Source organism: Ixodes scapularis, unplaced genomic scaffold, assembly GCF_016920785.2.
Source record: "Ixodes scapularis isolate PalLabHiFi unplaced genomic scaffold, ASM1692078v2 PGA_scaffold3__209_contigs__length_174095766, whole genome shotgun sequence".
NCBI classification, from domain to species: domain Eukaryota; kingdom Metazoa; phylum Arthropoda; class Arachnida; order Ixodida; family Ixodidae; genus Ixodes; species Ixodes scapularis.
Window position 1 is genome coordinate 7,495,430 of NW_024609868.1, and position 14,975 is coordinate 7,510,404.

The window sequence follows — 14,975 nt, forward strand, 5'->3', positions numbered from 1 at the left end:
CTGGCCTCCAGTCTGCCTGCCGCCATGTGAGGGCTGCCGTGTCGGGGCCACCATGAGAGGGCCGCCATCTGAGGGCGCCCCTCCGAGTATTTTTGTAGACATTGGGAAGAGCTTCCGGCGGTTGTGTCTGCCTCGTAGCAGGAAGGCTGACGTCTGCACGCTGGGCAAAGGGTTGTAGGATTAACGTTGCTATGTTTCTGGGAGGCCGCAAACTTTCGCCGTAGTCTCGCTCGAAATTTCTGGCCAGACCTGTAGTGGATGGGCCCTACGGAAAGCCGTGCTTTTGAGCCCTTGCATCCTCTCGAGGAGTTTAAAGTTTGTGGTGTGCTCTTGCTAGCGGGTGAGCATAGTTTTGTCTGGAGGACATCTTATTGGTGTGTAATTGGTTTGCACAAACTCAACTTCTTTTGGGTGTATTGTTTGTTTAGCCTTACCGCGGCAAAGTGAACCCTCCCAGCGAGCGTAGTACGGTTTTCTTGCAACTCGTGATTCAGGCCAAAAGGAGATGGGCAGAATTTTGCCTGATGTTACAAAGTAGAGAGCATTATTTCTTCATATTCTTTGCATCATTGTTTTTCAATGGTAATTCGGAGTAAAACATTGTTCTGTAAACATTCAATTGTTCAGGCAAGCCTGAAATGAGATCTGTTTTACTTCTATTACCTATTTATACCTTTTAGTGACGCAAAATGAATACTTTGCTTTTGCGTGCCTGATTAACTGAATGCCCGTAGGGACATTACAGAAAATTACAGGACAAGATGGTAGTTTTAGAGGCCTGTTTGCTTTGAATCTGTGATGTTTCAGAGAAGATTTAAAATGACAGAGCCATAAGGTACGAAGCTACCCCTGCCTGACTCCTCCTCTGTGGCCTGGATCAAACTTGTCTCGCGTGTTCCGACGACCAGTTTGCCTTTGTAGATTTCGAAGTTCTACCATGACAGCTTTTATTTATGAAACAGCTGTACAGAGATGCTAATAATATGCAAGTCATGGCAACAACGGTAATATGCACATTCGAGAGCCAGGAGGTGTCTTAGCGCTCGAGAAACATTCCCTCCCCTGGAAAGGGAAGCCTGCTATGGTCCCAGAAGCCACTGATTGGGGACCCCTAAGAGCAGATGCAGGCGGATCACGAAACTTGTGCCAAATGAAGCGTGGACGGGACAGCCCCTTATTTTCCTCTCGCAAGTGTCGGACGAGCGTTGTCTAGCCACGGGTAATCGCCTCACCCTTTCGTAGTTGCAGTGCCCACATCGTCCATGCAGATTTCCAGTTATCTATGCACAAAAACAATACTCTTCTACGAACTGTTGCCCGTAACGGGCAAGAGAGTCGGAGCTTGGCGTGTGTGAATTGTTGATGAGCTGCGAGATTATTTGTCCAGCATTTTCCTTGCCATCATTCCCCCCTCCCCCTCTTTGCATTGCTCTCGCAGTGTACTGGGCATTAACTTATTGCACATTGCCTGCAACCCTTGTGTTTGACGCGTGAGCTTGGATGGCTTTTTGTTGTTTGCTGGCCAATGTGATTCGGAGCAAACATCCTTACGACGAGATCTCTAGCGGCGTCTAACTCTGCGAAGCAATTTGGCGAGGTTTTGAAGGGTGTATGATCTGAGAGCAGAGTGAACCAAAGAACATATCATGAAATGCTCAAATGTAAGGAGGTCCTTGGCGTTCCCTTTGCTTGCGGTACCCAGGTATTTTTTACCCACTGTCCTTTGTTTTTTTTTTGTTTTTTCATTGTTGCTTTCTGCTTTTATGTTTTGTACATTTGTCACATTTTCTTCGGTCCATCGGTTTCATTATGGTCTTTTGCACTGTTTAAATTCTCTCTGTTATATAGTTCTTCGGTTAGTTTCTACCTCACATTCTTTGTTCGAAGGTGTGTGTCACATGTACCTGTTGCATTTGTTTTTTTATTTTCGATCTGTGTCACAATTATTTTACCCCGAAAGTGGTTGTTTTTATCATTGTTCTGTTTTTGCCGCACTCAGGGAGAGATTCAACAGAGACGACATGCATGACAAGTTGAGAAATTATTGTAAATTGAAGGAAATCATGCTTTTGCTCTGGATTTGGGAGGTCTGATTGGTCTGAAGCAGTGAAGTGTGTGGATTGCTTTTGTGCCCCTACTTAAAACTGTACTATCAATTTTTTTTAAATGCAACCTATCATGTGATTTTTTTTTTTATACTTGTGTTTGTATTGAGATGAAAGTGAACAGATGAGTTGTACAACATTTATCAATACTCTTTGCTACTATACACAATTTTTTTACACTGTGCCATAGATTTTCTAACTATATAGAAACTCAGGTTTTGAAATGTGTGAGAAATAAATCCCTTTCATTTCAAAATCGAATGCAACAATGTCTGATTTTGCTCTTTTTTCCTCTTTTGCTTACCTTTTTGTGGGTGGTTTGTGAACTCCTTGTGCTCCGCACATTACACTCGACAGTAGTCCAGCTACTTTAACTGGAAGCTGCATACCATGCAGGCTTTTTTTGTAAGATGTACCTTCAGAACCATCTATGACAATAGGCTCTGCCCTCTTACATCAATAAACAATGTGCAACCAGCTTTTTGATTCTAAGTACTTTGCACAGTGCAGAAGTGGCTACTGACTGGGCGCCTAGTTTTGTGCGACTGCATGTTTTTTCCCTCTAGTCGATGGACGAGGCGCTGACTAGGGGCCCAGGCTAAGTACCACTTTTCCACACATCCATTTTGTGCTTTAGGTCAAGTTGCACATTGTTTTGTATCAGCAGCCCTATCCATACTCATCAGGTGCCACAAACAGTTGGCCATGGTACCAGAGCTTTGCACTTCCCCCGCTTTCTCATTGGACTCAAAAAGAAAGGCAACACATTTCAAAATGATGGCTTTTCAAGCAACCTGAGTTGTAAGAGGCACTATGGGTTCTGTGTGGTGATGGGAATTTTTGCAGCAGCAGCAACCTTTGCTCTTTTTTTCCTTTCTGCCCCCTTTCCAAGTTTGCCTGCTTCCCTTTTTAATCTTCTGCACGTGACACACTTTTCTTTGCTCGTTCTGCTCTCTTTGCTTTTTTGTTCCTGTAGAAGCAGTATTTGCTATATACTTTTTCATTTTCCTTTTTTCTTCTCTACCTCAAAACACTGAGGTGGTGCATGGCTTCAGTGACTGAAATGCAATTTTTTTATTTTACTTTCTTTTTCTTTTTATTTGAAAATTTTTCGTTCTTAGGGGACAAAAGTAATCCACAACTTCACGTCGTATGTACCAAAAAAACCCAAAAAACTTGTAAATGCAAGACGAAAATACTTTCTTTCCACTTTTCATCATTCATCTCTGTTATTCACCTGTCTCTCAGTTGTGTAGAGCATCATTGAGGGAGGTTGCAAATGTTTGCATCATCACCAGGATGTACTGTGCAGAAAATTTGAGCATTTTGCTTTGTTGTGTGGGCATAGGCTATTGCATATGTTGGTTCTGATGAAACATTCATCACTACACAAAGCTTGCAAAGCAGGTTTGGGTTAGCCACTCATGCTTGCTGAGTGTATCTCATCTGCTTATTTCCGAGAGCTGTACCTATGCTTGGGTGTATGATAAGGGGATATGGAAGATATGTACTGCACCAGGGTCCGCAAGGGATCCTGGTGCAGTAAAACTAGCTGGAAATCTTTGCGCCTGCACATAGAAAGCTTAAACGTTCACCCAATGTGTATTTAGGTGGGGGATTTTACCCGGTGAAATTTCGAGGCGTAGCTCCCTTGTCAAAAGTGAGCCAAACAAGCTTGCCAGTGTCAACGACGCACAAGTTTACAGACAACAGACTTGGGGATGGTTGTGACTTGTGGCACCGTCTCCCAATAAGTGCAGTGAGCAGACGACACCTTGTCGTCTGCTTTCACCGGAATGCATATTCGGTGACAGTTTGAGCTTTCTGTGTGCAGGTGCAGAGTTTTCCGGCTCTTTTCACAATGCCAGGATCCATTGTAGACGCCCTATATTACTTCATAGATTTTTTTAGGATGTCTGGAGATGACGTTCAATTAGATACTTAATAATGATTTACAATCTTAGCATCTGCACCGAAGCACAACACATGGTCCAATTTCAGCAAATGAGGGGACACTTATACTGAACACACTGACACTGCAGTGGTAGCGGGCAGTGGCTTCTTTTGAGACACTACTCTTGAGACCTACTACTAAGTTAATACAGGAGGTATTTCACTCTTTTGTATAAAAGTTTATGACCATGATGATATAATGAAAGGCTCACCTCAACAGTGTAATATCGGTTATTGGTGTGCGCCAGGAACACATCAACAGGAACATTTGAAGAGCCCTAAAGCACCTTAGTTAATTTTTGCCAGCTTATCAATTTGAAACCATTCTGGCACTTGCTTTTCAGGTAGTCAGTAATGGTTACATGTGTAGGCTGTCAAAAATTCCAGCAAAATTTTCACAGCCCTTTTATGGAGGTGGTGAAACAGTTCTGCTTCTCTGAGAAGTGACTCCAAGCTAAATCTGACTCAGAAATTTTCTTTTACTGACCTGGTTAGTTAGTGCTTTAAAGATCCTAGAAGTATCCTCACCAACCCCCAAAGACTAAGTGAAAGATATAGCTTATTCCATGAAGCAAAGCACAATTCACATGTGGTTATGTGTGCCTAGTAATGTGTGCAATAGGGCACATGACAACGTTATGCCAGGGTGGTCCTCCCTTAGAGAATGACACACAAGCAGAAAGCTACCAAGTGATGATTCAGTGTAATGCTAATGGGACTGACAAATCTTGCATTCTGGTGGATGTGTATCATCTCCTGAGTAGAGTCGGTCCCTCCTTTACTTTGAAAGCTCAATGCTATAATCTAAGCTCCATCTGCACTAAAAGCGTAGGCTGTTCCATATTAAACAAATGTTTCCGGGGAGCTTGTCTCATTTATTGTGAACTTGTTTCGGTGAAACGAGTGAGTGGCAGGCTACATGTGGAATATGTGAGCACTCTTCTGAAGGACAGCTGCAGGTGCACAGCACACCGAACACTAGCATTTATCGTTTTTTTGTTTTGAGAGGCGTAGTAACAAGCATTATAAACTAAACAGGTTTTTGATGATGGGGTACAGCTTGCAGGCCATTTAGTTTCTTTCGCCTATCAAAGCAATAGGGCAATCTTTATGAAACTGCACAACAAACATAGGAACGAGACTATTGATGCATTTCAGGTAGAGTATTACACCAATGCAATCACTAAATAGCAGCAAGATTCTTGCAGCATGTGGTATACAAGTTGCGACAATATGGGCCGGCCCAGCAGTGTTCCGGCTAGGGCGGCACAAAAGCCTTGGAGGGAACCTCGGGTATTTGAGCAGTTAAAAGAGAGGTTGGAATTGACTGCCACATTTCTTACTGTCGGAGTGTGGCAGTCGGTTTTATAGCTCAGCTTGCTGGAGGCACTCCATGCAGCATTTTACCCCTTTCAGCTGGCACTGAACTGGGCCAGCTCACATTGCAAAGCACCAGTGGGACCATCTGCAATATTGGGATATCTAGCAGTTATGCGAGACCCCCTCATTGGCGAGGCACCCTTACAATCCACCTTTCTAGAAATAACTGGCACCACCGTGCAGAAAAGGGCACTCGGTTCTGGTATGAAAATATCGACTCGTTCTCAAACAAGCGCAGGCACTCTCTCAACCATGGAAGCAAGAGTCAGTTGGCTCTATTGTGCTTCGGTGACCTAAATTGGGTTCCCCCAAAGCCTCTTTTGTCTCTATTGTGGCTTATCTTTTTGCCCCAAAGTTAACTCTAAGGCACTTTTTCATTTTCTTTTCTAATTTGTGCATTGTTCACATATTTTCATACCAGAACTTCGTGAACCGGCAACCTTGTAAAATGGTCCAAACCCGGGGACAACGTCCTGTGGCAGTGTTTAACACTATTGGTGCCTATCCATCTGCATCCCTTGAGCACAAATCAAAACTATGCACAACCTTCTGCATCGTTGCAGGAAATGCTCCAGGTATAGTTAAAACATGCTTATTACATGGGACACCATTGGTGCTGCTGGTACACACTTCCTTTGGGATAGCCTTACTCTTGGGACAGCCTTATTATTGGGACACTTACTCCTGGGACATCTTTACTCTTGGGACACTCTTGCTTTTGGAACAGCCTTATGCTTGGGACACCCTTAGTGATGAGACATTAGAATGCTGGGCCATCCTACATTCACATGAGACACCCTCAGTAGTGAAACAAGCTTGCTTGTGGAACACCCTAAGGTATGAATATCCTACAGATGTGAAAGATGGACAGTACTTTTGTAGTAGAAGCGAAAAGGAAGCAGCCACAGCACATACCAAGCCTGCACATGGCCTCTTCTGGTTGAAAATTGATATGTGATTCTGGATACGATGCAAAGACTTGCAACCTGCAAAGGTGGTTCTGTATAAGATGTAGGTAAGTTTTGCTGACTGGCATATAAAATCTTAATCCACATGCAGCTCCCGTGGATAAATCCCCATACTATACCCACCTTGGTGCTGGACCGACTGTGGCTGCTATTAGAGAGATGCTTGAGCACAGGTAAGAGCTCCATTTGTCTCTGCATACTTTTGTTTTGCTTGTCGACGCAGAATACATTTTAACAAAAGCAGAGTTGGATTTTTGTAGTCATTGCATCACTGTCGCATCACCGTACCATGCCTACGGAAGTAACGTCATCAGCCCAATCTAGTGGGCTAGTGTTCTGCTAACTTCAGCAGGATACCACTATGGCTCGCAGGGTTGGTGCCACTATGAGTCCCATGGCTGGTGTCACGACGGGTCGCGTCGCATTGCCACGTGGCTTGCGTCTGGCCAGGTCAGGTCGTGCAATGTAGCAGTGTCCCGGCGTGGCGTCATAGTGTCGCATGACTCATAAAGCCAAGTTGTGTCAGTAACGTTATTGGACCTGGCAACGTTGGGTGTCAAGTCATGGTGTAACATGATGTTATGTAGCACAGATTCCAGGTAGTGAACCCCACTCCTGGCCACGCATCAATATTTGATTGTGCCATTTAGAGCATCATCTAAATCTGAACGCTCCTCGTAAACAAAGTCAAGTTACTTTGAGCGAAATTACTGCCCTACTAATTACTTGGCAGGTTTAAATCGTGGCAGGGCTGCCTGAAGTCTATCGGATGTAGCTCACTGTTGTGCAAGCGCCATCTAATGGAGGTTTTAGTTGCACTTTAAAGGTTTTTGGGTGATATAAATTAATCCTTTGTTCTTCGCTGGAGTGTGCCAGATGTCCTTTACTAGTTTAGCATGTAAACCCGCAAATGTTATTTTAATTTTGGTTTTAGATGTAACTAGTGACATGCTGTTTCTTAAGAAGAAACATGCCTGATAAGAAAACCAGCCACAGTATAGTTATTGCCCAATCCAGTGGTGAAACAGAGGTGCCTCTTGATTGAAACTAGTATTAGTGTTATTTATTTTGGCTTAAGAGGGCCGTGGCACCACAGAAACTCAAATTGCACATATAATCGAGGCCTGCAATGCCATATCAAATGACGTGATAATGACGTACATATGTCGTCGCATCTGTGCGATGCACAATGTACAAGCTTAAAAAAACACAGTAGCATTTTGAGGTATGCCGCTCATTTCATGCTGCATTTTTGAAAGGTCTGAACTTTGGTACAAGAGAAGCCATCTTGAGATTTTAGGGTCTGCAATTCTTGCCGGTGAAATGCAGGCTGAACGAACGGGGCCCTGCGTTGCGCATCGAGAAGGTGCTCTACTCGGGCAAGGAGGGCAAGACGAGCCAGGGCTGCCCGGTGGCCAAGTGGATCATCCGGCGCAGTGGCCCTTCGGAGAAGGTGCTGGCCGTGCTGCGGCACCGACCGGGCCACCGCTGCTTGTCGGCCTACATCGTGATGGCCATCGTCGCCTGGGAGGGCGTCCAGGCAGACATGGCAGACGACCTCTACAGGACCGTGACCCACAAGACCGTCAACTTTGGCTTCCCCACTCAGCGGAGATGTGGCACCAACGAACAGTGAGTGCATTTTGGAACAGCGCTTCTCAAAATTTGAGTCACTGCAGACCCCCATTGAACACGCTTGTTTATATGACGAGTCACACACATCAAGGGACGTACGCCACAGTAAATCGGAAAAAGTTGAAGACGTCCGTCTGCCTGCATGTAAGTTAGATTTATTCCCTTTGGAGCAGTCTTGCAGTGGAAAACAAAAATGGCAACAAATGTTTGAGCGTTTTTTTTTGTAGACAGAATGTAGTAAGAAATACACTCACAACTATAATCGGTGACAAGTTAAAGGGACACCAAAACCCCAAAGGTTGTATTTTTTGTTGTTGTCTAAAAGGATGCAAGTTGTTGTCGTAGACACACAAGAAAAATACGACAACGCAAAAAATGTTTTTTTCCACGCTCGCACGCGTTGTTATTTTTGGCGTTCTTCTCTTCCTCTTCTCACCTCCTCACTTCATTTTATTTGTGACGTCAAAAATTAAGAAGTTTAGAAGCTTTGTAAGCGACATTTCTATAATATTTAGTAACGGCACCTGTAAAACATGTTTTTATTGCGATTGCAAACGCACTACGGCCCTTCTTTTTGAAATACCGAAAATCGGAGTCTGGAGTGATGTCGCCTCCTGGCTTTCTATCCTCCCTCGGAAAACGTGACGGCGCTCGGCGCATGTATAGCACTGAGGATGATTGGGGAGTTGGGGAATCGGACTAAGTTATCTTTTTTGGGTGCCCGACGACCTCTCAGACATCGAAAAGGGAATCATCAAACTGTCAAAACACCTAACATTTCTTTCAACTAGCAATGACATGAATGTGCTTGAAGCACTCCCTGCAATTCAGGACCATCATGAAAAAAGTAGAGAAACGGAGTGCAGTGTACAGTGATGTGATTGCTGCGCCAATTACGCCAAACTGTGCCAAGTAACTAACCCTGCTACATCCTGCTACATTTTGCCAAAATATGGGGGATCTGCGCCAAGCCTGCATCAAAGAACCAGTTTCGGTCGCCTTTCAACACCGAAAGTAAACTGAGTACTGTAATTGAGCATGTGTGTGTTATGTGGCACAAGCAACCGCCCGACACAAAGTACCCTGCATCAATCGTCCATCCGGCCTTGGATGGTTTTCCCACCGTCTTGCTCGTGCTCTCGTCGTCTCATGGGTGTCGTCTCACGAATCTCGTCTCGCGGTTAAAAAAAAAAATATTTTCAACGATAGACGCGGGTGTGTGCAGACGTTCTGGCGCTAGCATGGCGGGTACCAGGCATGCTGTCATGCTGTGAAACGAAACCATGTTTTTGCGCGGCGGCAGTTATTTTGTGAGCTGAAGCACTCGCTCCTGAAAGCAATGGCCGTAGGAAAACTATATTTGGTCCCTGCCTTCCAGTCACCGTGGTTGTGCGACGTCTTGTGTGCCGTCCCCATGTCGCTGCAGAAATGGCACTTTCTAAAATGAAACTAAGTACCGCCACATGTTCATCAACATTCCTGTTCTTGTTCAAATCATACATTACTACAACAATCCCTCTTCAACTCAAAAACTGCTGTGTCGAAGTATTGATTTCCTAGGTTTCTTTCGGTGGACTTTCTTTCGAGAGGGACCCCTGTACATGAAAGATCTGCCGCGAAAGAAAGTTGGTAAAGAGAAGTAAGCTAAAGCAAAGAAGGCAATGTCTGCACGCTGAACTTGCACAGCACGCTTGTTTGTCTCGAGTTCAGTTGTTGCACAAAGTGTTCCAAGAACGTTTTGGCCCTGGCTCGCGATGTGTTGCATCAATGCGCTCAAGTTCTTCTTGATTTGGTGTGTGTGTCTAGCTTGTACCTTGTTTGCCGGCCTGGCAAGCATGCGCCGCTGGACTGTTTTTCGTCGTATGCTCGACAGTTACATTTTGCGTATAATTTTGGGAATCGGTTGACGATGGAGTAGAGTGGCATGGTTTCAGTTTCGATCCAACAGCCGTTATCTCCGCTCACGCAACGAAGCACGCGCAACTTCAAGCCTGCCGAAGTTGCCCTCACGTGCATGCGAACATATCAGCCGGGACGCTTGCGGCACGTTGGCAACTGGTCAAACGGTGGCTAGCGGTTTTTCGTGATTGCTTCGCAACGCCTACAGCACTGTACACTTGAGGGATGTCTCTGCAGTAAGAACATAACCAGCGAGTTCCATCACAACACGTCACATCAGAACACAACAAAACACAAAATGACTATCGTTTGTACAGCACTTAAAGAAAATATTTTTATTTTTATAAGAATATCTGCTTCCAAAGCCACTTCTGCTGCTCCAAATCACTGTCTTGGCTGCTCCAGAAGCCAATTTTGCTGCTCCAAGACACTGTTTTAGTTGCTCCAAAAGCCACATATACTGCTCCAAAAGACTGTTTTGGCTGCTTCGAAAGGTGCTTCAAAATGGCTTAAGCCAACCACATCACTGGGTGTATTATGTGCGTGTTCACCTCGTATAGTGAACGCTATACATGGCTATACGTCCGAAACAACTGGGTGTGGCGTCTGTACACCATAGTTTCGGTTGTGATCCTGCCGGGGCATCCTTTCACGCAGAACTGGCGCTACGTGGCCCCTCAACTCACTCACAAAAACTAAACTGTGCATTCCTCTTGGACCTCACACCCTTTAAAAAAAAAATTTTAGATCAATGAAAGGGCCCTAAAAGAACTTCAAACTCGAAAGTGAAGTGTCGTCTGCTCACAGCGATAGGCAGCAGGCATGGCAGGCACGGAAAAGAGCGTGATCGCGGGACGTGGGCGAACACGACACTTCGGGTCTGGACGGTTCGGAGGCGTGAGAGAAACTCGAGCTGCAGGACGACTCAATATGTGATGTCACTGCTCTGGCGCAGATCACGCTGGAACTTCTACTTTGACTTTGAAAAATTGTTTTTCTACTTCGCATATACCAAGCTCCCAAGTGTGTGAATTTTGTGGGTAACGTCCAGGCATCGTTTTCAATCCTTTCAATAAATAAAAAAAAAAAAAAGATTTTGACCTGTCAATGCTTTTTTAAGAGTTCAGGACGGGGGAAAGGAAGGCTGGGGAGGAGGAAGGAGGTGGATGTTTCCTTCTCTCCTCTCCAGCAATCCTTCTGCCTCCGCCTCCTCCTCAGCCTTCCTTTCCCTCACCCTGAACTCAACCTCTCACCGACTACAGAAACCGTCCAGAGCGCACCGTCCTGTCAGAACTGTGTTATAGCTGTGTAGACAGTAAGTCTGATGATTTCAACCATCATCAGTGTCGTACCTGTTACCGGTGGAGCGATCCCCAAATCACTGCGTACCCTGGGGGTCTGTGTACCTAAAACCCCTGGGGTTTCTCCTATGAATTTTGAAACCCTGTGAAGTGAGCAGCCACGTATTGACATTTGCTGTCTGGTGTCTTACAACCTCACATTAATGCTCTGGAATACTTTTCCGTCCCTTTCAGACGAACCTGCGCCTGTCAAGGTGCCGACTCCGAGAACTGTGGCGCTTCCTTTTCATTTGGCTGCTCTTGGAGCATGTATTACAATGGCTGCAAGTATGCACGGAGCAAGGCTGTCCGCAAGTTCAAGCTCTCAGAACAGTCCCAGGTTAGTCCTTCAGGGTGGGTGGGTTTGTGCCTGCTGGGAACAAAAAAAAAAAAAAAAATGAAAGCCGTTTACAAATCCCTGTAACGCCGAATCGGAGCGCAGCTCTTGAGGAGGAGTAGGGAAGGGTACTGAGGGGGGTCACGTGATCTCGGGGGAGGGGGGGATCACCCCCCCCCCCCCCGGTTACGCCGACGCCGCTCAGGCTGGAAACGGGCCCCTAAGAGCTGCGCTCTAAAAGGCCAACCTGGCAGAAGGAAGGCTATTTGCGAGGTGTCACGAGCCTGCAGGTATGGGCCTGAACATTGATGAAATGTATGAGACAAGTTTATTTCATACTTTAGTTGAGAGCATTGGTGATAAAGTTAAATACGAGCAAGAATAAAACACGGAGGACGAATAAAACAACACATCTTTCTACTTGCAATGTACGGAGTTTAAGACCGACAAGCATCCGAGCCGTGGAATTCTCGGGGGTGAAGGGAAAAGGTTTCCCGCGAAAGGAGGAAAAGAGCGGGGAGTGAACGGTCCCGCGGAGAAGGATGGAAAGAGGAGTCCCAGCAGAAAGGGTGGGGAGAGAGGAGAGCACCCGCCAGGGAGGGAAGGAGGGGTGGGGAAGAGAGACTGGCATCCCGCTTGTCCACCCATTCCTCAAAAGTTTTGTGTATCGTAGAGTGTTTAGATAGCCCATGACTCCTAAAACAAAATTAAGTTTGTTCTTCCAGCAAGAACATTGTCTATTGTGGACTATTAGCCCTGTTGAGCACACTTCTTACTGAGCACTGGCACACTTTGGAGAAGCAACAGCAGCGGAAGCTAGCTCCGCTGGTGTTGCTTCTCGGCTGTGCACCGATGCTTAGTAAGAGGTGAGCCCAATGGGGTCGCGAGAACAAATAGTATGAATTACACGAAAATACTGTTTGAATTAAGTGGCTTCTAAATACATTAAAAACATAGTGGGACAACCCAAGTTTTGAAATTCGTTTGAATTAACCTAAAGTATGAAATATCCAAGTTTGGATTATCGCGAGCATACCATGAAGTATACCAATGTCGGTACATAACACGAGGGAACTAGCTTTTATTATAAACTATAGTGTTTTGGTGGGCCGCCCTTTTTGTAAGTGAGACATTAGAAATACTAAGCGGTTTTCAGAGGACTGTTTGTCCCTGTTGTCATGCAAGACAAGCTTCCTCAGCGGTTGAACCACTTTAAAGGGCAACTCTGCTCAATTCCAAAAATTTTGGGATAATGAGTGATTTTACATTAAAAAGCACTAATATAAAGCACGACGTCACTTGCTTCGTGAAAACTGGGATGTATATTGTTAAATCTTACTTTGAACATGAGCAGAAACCGAAACTTTGGCTCCATCTGGCAACATTGGCCTCGGGCCGTCAGAATCATGGCTGTCAAGTGGTACGAAATGTCACGTGATCCTCTGCGCAACTACGGGCGGGATTGGGGCGGACCGGCAAGCCATTGTTGGGGCAGGCGTGTGCCAGGCGCAAGTGTCGTCTGCGCCGCACTCTTCACCACGTTTTGGTGGCTATGACGTTCGACAAAATCTGCACAACTGCGGCATCGGTCTGTGCAGGTAGTGTGAACGATACTCTGAGAGACAATAATCACAAGTGATGAGAGTGAGACAACAACGGTGGCTGTGACATGGGTAACGGTAGGACGGCCAGACGGCCGTCCCGCTGTCCTCTAGTCATACAACTAAAGGACAAGTGTGTTAGTACGCCATCCATAATATTGTCACAAAAGGAGATTTATTATATAGCTGCAAATTTACCTAAGCAATAGAAGAGAATTTTTTGCCTTTTATTTTTTGTCTTTTTTTATTTGAAGATTGTCTCAAATTGAAGCTGAAGTTAAGCAATACAATGTTGGTAGTGAGCACTGTGTGAGAGGTTTGTTCCTTGTGTGTGTGTGAAAGCATGAGTGACAGTTTTTTGAGTGCGCTGCAACGTCGACCAACATCGAAATAAAGATTGGAGTGGGTATTTGAATTGGTATGGAAGCATGCCAGGTATATTGTGGCACATACTAACTAAGTTTTTTTTTTTCTCTGGAATAACAGGAGCAAGAGCTTGAAGACAAAATGCAGATGCTCGCCACTGAAATGGCACCGCTGTATGCAAGGGTGGCTCCGGAATCCTACAAAAACCAGGTGCATTTTCTTACCCAGTTCAGATGCCCCAGAGTAGTTCCTTTCCTTTGTCATACTGATTGGAAAGTTTTTTTCTGCCATTTTTCTTCAAGGTATTTTTTTTGTTTGTTTGTTTCTTAAAAGCCCGGTTTTGGAGTCAACAGAAATCTCGAATATTAAAAATCATGAGACTGTTAGCAGCTGTTAAGTACTTTCCACACTGTTGATTGCCTCTGCTCTTTGCGTCCATTATCCGTTCCGACACTTTTGTAGTGAATTGCAAGTTTTTTAGGACAATATCAAGCATTGTGCATTATGCAATGAAAGTTGGTTAAGGTCACTTGCATTTTCTGGGACCAAATATGACTACGGAACATCTCAAATTTTGACTTTCTATGCAAAGTGTTTCTCAGCTGTAAATCGTTCATTGGTAACTGAGAATATGTTTAGTATACTGTAAGCAAGTTTATATTCATTTGCTCGCTATTTCGTAAACTTTGCAAATTGTCGATTTTAAGATAACTTTGTGGGCACAAAATTTTGTGATAAAGATTGAGAGCTATGTATTTGTTACGGCAGGGTAATACATTTGCGTGACTAATCTTTATATATTCTCCCTAAGTCGCGAAATTTGTGAATGTTATGTCCCCACGAAATTTAGGTTGTTTACAATATCTTTAGCACGACTAATATACTGTAAACAACTTCATTTTTGTGAAAACCTCATTTTTGTTTTTTTGCAAGGAAAATTTTGTTAATAATTAGTCCCACGAATATGTCACACCATGGTAACGAATACATAGCATATCACTCCAAAATCGCAAAAGTTTGTGCCTGAAACGTATTGCCAAAACTCACTTCACAAGATTCGCAAAATATTGAGCCCGCGAAAATTAAGTCGTTTACAGTATCTGACATGACTATAAGATGTCAGCTGAATCACACGGACGCAAAGTCTGCAATCGGACATCCAGAAAATTGTTAAAAATGTCACCTTGCAGTTTTTAAATTGTTTGATGGAAAACAACTTCAGAGCTCAAAGGGGCCATGATATGATTTTTCAACTTCTTCCTTCTTAGCTTTCCTCCTCAACTCACAAGTCGTGCAGCATTACCAAACAGCTCAAGAAAAGGGAAAGGAGGAACTCCCCTCTCACTCTGACCCTTGTTTGTGTACCTAGACGTCGACATTCTCCCCCTAAA

General features: G+C 44.6%; 1 protein-coding gene across 8 annotated transcripts in view; it reads left to right on the top strand.

Moving 5' to 3' along the window:
* LOC8042599 overlaps positions 1-14,975 on the top strand; it is a 213,463-nt gene that overhangs the window by 185,812 nt on the left and 12,676 nt on the right. For all 8 annotated transcript variants that reach the window (XM_029982550.4, XM_040220001.3, XM_040220003.3 and 5 more), the window contains 4 exons: positions 6,498-6,579; positions 7,736-8,038; positions 11,476-11,620; positions 13,705-13,794. In XM_029982550.4, coding sequence (XP_029838410.2) covers positions 6,498-6,579; positions 7,736-8,038; positions 11,476-11,620; positions 13,705-13,794 — 620 coding nt within the window. The remainder of the gene's footprint in view (positions 1-6,497; positions 6,580-7,735; positions 8,039-11,475; positions 11,621-13,704; positions 13,795-14,975) is intronic.